Here is a 4089-nt window from a genome sequence, read left to right on the forward strand (position 1 = left end):
TGTAAATTATTTTCATGCTATTGTGGTAATTAGAACATGGTAAAAAACACTCTGAGCTTGTGAGTGTACTGGCCTTGGTTATGTATGGAATGTTGTACAAGTATGGATATCACGGAGAATGTGGAGAAGTTGTCTCCTTTGTCCCTAAATGTAGTTTTATTTATAGTGTAGCCCAGTGTTTAATGTATTTGCCTCCTTTAGCATTTAATTTGTTCATTGTTTTTTTTTTAATGCACTGAATCCAGATAATTTGACTTTCCACTGATAAAATATTTACTTGTCATATCAGGCAGGGTGCTAAACTTGGAAATTAAGAGTACTGAGTTAAATTTAAATTTGTTGAAAACTATTTATCATGATGTATTATATTTAATGTCTTGGCAGTGCCTCTGGCTCTTCTCATTTAACATGCTAGGAGACAGACTGGCAGCCGTTGTAAGCTGAAACCTGGTTGTATGCAGAATGAGACTGATAGGGATATGAAATAAAAGGAAGAAAATTTGAAAGTGTTACTGGGTGCGTGTGTTTGTGTGTTTCCTTAAGTTAAAGTGTGACACATTTGCTTAAAATAGAATTTTGTGTTCTGTTTGTCAAGGCTATTCATGTTAGATCATCCTGAAAGTGAAACTGGTTTTAAATATTGTTTTGTGGGATAACCAAATTTGACTCTTAACAATGTTTTCATTGTGCCACACAAGTTGTTTTGATACATAAGCACATTTTACAATATGTTTTTGTCATTTTCCCCAGTAGACCTGAAATTTATTACTCAGAGGAAAAGCATGCATTTACAATATATTCTTAGCTGCTCCTTTCTATCACTCAGCTGTTAAGTCCTATGGAATCTAAAATAGAACCTGACCAATGGGAGACAGACTGCACACTGTTTACTGGAAAATTTGGATGTGGACAGTTTTATCATCCACTGTGGCATGTGTGTTGCAATGTTGAGGCAGCAGGATGCAGATTGCTGTTCAAGTTGTCCAGTGGGGTCCCTGAAAGGGACAACTTTGAAAGACAGCTCCTGAAGGATAAGAAATAGGAGGAGTTACAGTACCTGACTTGGGGCTGCTCTTAATCAAGTGCTGCGCAGCAGGGAAGATAATTTTCGAGCATTATGAAGGCGAAGAAGGATCCCGAAGATGACGAAAATATCGTTAGAGACCCAAGCTAAGTGTAGCACAGCATGTGAGGGACTGAGTCACTTGTTAGGAGTTTGTCTGAGGACTTGCTTTGTGAGCTACAGAGATTTGTAACTTAATGCAAAGTAGTTTGCTGTTAGCCACAAGAGACTAAATCGTGTCTATGATGAACTGTTGGTTTTCTTGTGCTCCGGATAACAGAGTAGGTATTCTAGTAGTACAGTAGAACAAAAGATTCTGTTAGGCTTTCTGAACTGTGTTCTTTTAAAATGTACTACTGTTTTATTAATTTTTGTTTCTTTGTATTATTATTTCTTCCTGATTTACTTGATTAACAGATTGGGGTCAGTGATAGAAAACAAAGGTTCTTATTTCTTTTTAGGGTTTTAAAAAGCACATGATAGAATCTTAATAATTGAGAAGTGTTACTGTTAACTGACATTGGACCAGAACTGAAAGCGGTGCTTAGTGGAGTAGAATTGAAAATTATATGCTAATATGAGATTTTAATCACATTTAGTTGTCTTTTAAGAAGCCTTACTTTTGGATTTCTACTACTTTTGGATTTTTACAACATTTTAGTTATTTCAATAGCTTCTTTCTTTACCAGCAAGTTTACTTGGAAACAAAGTTGAGATTGTTTTAATTTATATAAACTAATAATTTAGAGCGAGTATTTGTGAGCTAAACATGACTTAATTCCTTAGGCATTTGAAAACACAATGTTTCTTAAACCTACATCTACTACCACTCCCCGAATTAGAGTCAGTAAACTGTTTTTTGTTTGTTTGTTTTGTTTTAAAGCTAAACAAAAGTGATGCCTAAAATGTAGTTTAGTTTTTGAGGCAATAAGTAGGGCTATTCTCTACTCATAGTTGGCAGTTTAAGCTTTTGAAGTTAGGAAGTGCATTCATCACCAAATTTAATTAATTTAGAGATAATTCTGAAGTTTGTATAGGTAGTTGAACTAGGTTCCATTAAAATATTAAATTTCAGGAGTGAGTTAAAAATGTAATATATTTATCTTTTTTCCACATTCAATTTCCATATTCATTTTTAATCAGTGGGTTGCTTATTAGAAAATTGGTGATGACTTTTTAAAATCTTTTTTGGTTTGGAGGGGATAGTAGATATAAAATAATCACATTGAGAAAACATTTAGAGAATATGCAAGCGATTCAGTTTTTTTCCCCAGAGGTTTGTTGTGGTATTTGTGGGCATATGATTCACTTTGTAATTTAAATGAAAAATATGTAGATCTTTTTTTGTTCTAGAAATAATACTGATTTAGCACAAAATTTAGCAGTAAGTTGGTATCATATTTTAAAGGGTTAAAATCTTACCTGTTTAATTAACGTGTACTTTAGTTCTGTGCGCTGACATTTCTGCTTCCTGAGAAAAGATCCAAGTTATTGGCTTCAGAATGTCTTGAATATATTTCCTGCAATCAAAGCTAAAGATAACCTTGATACAATTAAAATGTATGTTATGTGATACGTTCTCCTATTTAAAGAAACTGCCTTTGATCTTTTCCTTTTAAATACATGTACACAAGTTTTTGTTAAAATTAATTGTTTTTTAACAAAAGCAATACATGTTGAATATAAAAGAGCAGAACTAAAAGTCACCTGTAATCCTGTTATTTTAGGATTTGAAGTAGTTAATACTTTAGAATCGTTTTTTTAGTTTTTTTTTTTCCTATGTAGAAGTTTCTTTTTATTCTAACATATAAGCATAGTGGATTGCTTTCTCTATTAAATATGTATATATGTGTGTGTACATAATTTGCCTCCCAAAATATATTTCCAGCAGTACCTGTTAAATAAAGGGTGGGGACGAATAGTTTCTTAAAGTGTATACTGAATTCCATTGCATCGAAGGGTTCTGGGAGATGCGTGAGCAGAGCCAAATTTGAAAGTGTGAGTTAGGAGATAGGAAAAGCACACCGATTTTGGAACTATAGAAGTCATGGTTGGTCTTGGCCACTTAAGCCATTTAATGCCCCCAGAGCCTTGAATCTTGCCATCTGTTAAATGGAGATGATAATTTTAGTTTACTAGCGTTGTTTGAAATGTTCATGCATGGCACAGGGTAGGTGTTCCACAACTATTACTTTCGTTTCTTTTCCCTGAAGGCAAAGGGAACGGGCGGAGAATATGAAAAACATTCTTTTTCTTAAAAATATCGTATAATATAGGGCTGGCCCCGTGGCGCACTCGGGAGAGTGCGGTGCTGATAGCACCAAGGCCGCGGGTTCGGATCCTATATAGGAATGGCCGGTGCGCTCACTGGCTGAGCGCGGTGCGGACAACACCAAGCCAAGGGTTGCGATTCCCTTACCGGTCACGAGAAAAGACAAAAAAAAAAAAAAATCGTATAATATATTTGTTGTATATCATGTGTTTGGGGAAGGCTTATAAATTCCCTTACCGGTCACGAGAAAAGACAAAAAAAAAAAAAAAAAAAAAATCGTATAATATATTTGTTGTATATCATGTGTTTGGGGAAGGCTTATAACTCTGCTCTTCTAGTGAATTTAGCACAGCAAGGAGAAGAAAATTTGGGATGTAATTGAAAAATAAGTGATGTGCAGTACTGCTTTCTCTTTTTTCCTTCCTTTTTTAGAAAATCTTACTAATATAGTATGTTATGTTTTCTTTTCTTTTTGTAGCATGCAGCAGATTGGAACAAATATGATGACCGACTGATGAAAGCAGCAGAAAGGGGGGATGTAGAAAAAGTGTCCTCAATCCTTGCTAAAAAGGGGGTCAGTCCCGTCAAACTAGATGTGGAAGGCAGATCTGCGTAAGTATTACTGATGATAAGAGCATGTCTGAAGGGAATTGGGGTAGAACCTTGGGATTCAAATGAAATTTGTGCATTGTGGTTATCAACTTTTTATTAAAAAAACTTTACCAAAACCTGCACTATAAAATCTTTCAAACAA

General features: G+C 34.7%; 1 protein-coding gene across 2 annotated transcripts in view; it reads left to right on the forward strand.

The window, feature by feature from the left end:
• Positions 1-917: 917 nt before the first annotated feature.
• The window catches only part of UACA (uveal autoantigen with coiled-coil domains and ankyrin repeats), a 49768-nt gene continuing 46596 nt past the window's right edge, over positions 918-4089 (forward strand). Inside the window, exons 1-2 of one of the 2 annotated variants that reach the window (XM_008588149.1) lie at positions 918-1344; positions 3814-3947. In XM_008588149.1, the coding sequence (XP_008586371.1) occupies positions 1306-1344; positions 3814-3947 (173 nt within the window). In that variant the 5' untranslated portion in view covers positions 918-1305. The remainder of the gene's footprint in view (positions 1345-3813; positions 3948-4089) is intronic. The other variant, XM_008588150.1, reaches the window with a different exon arrangement.

Source organism: Galeopterus variegatus, unplaced genomic scaffold (genome assembly GCF_000696425.1).
Source record: "Galeopterus variegatus unplaced genomic scaffold, G_variegatus-3.0.2 Scaffold4686, whole genome shotgun sequence".
In the NCBI taxonomy this organism is placed as follows: Eukaryota; Metazoa; Chordata; class Mammalia; order Dermoptera; family Cynocephalidae; genus Galeopterus; species Galeopterus variegatus.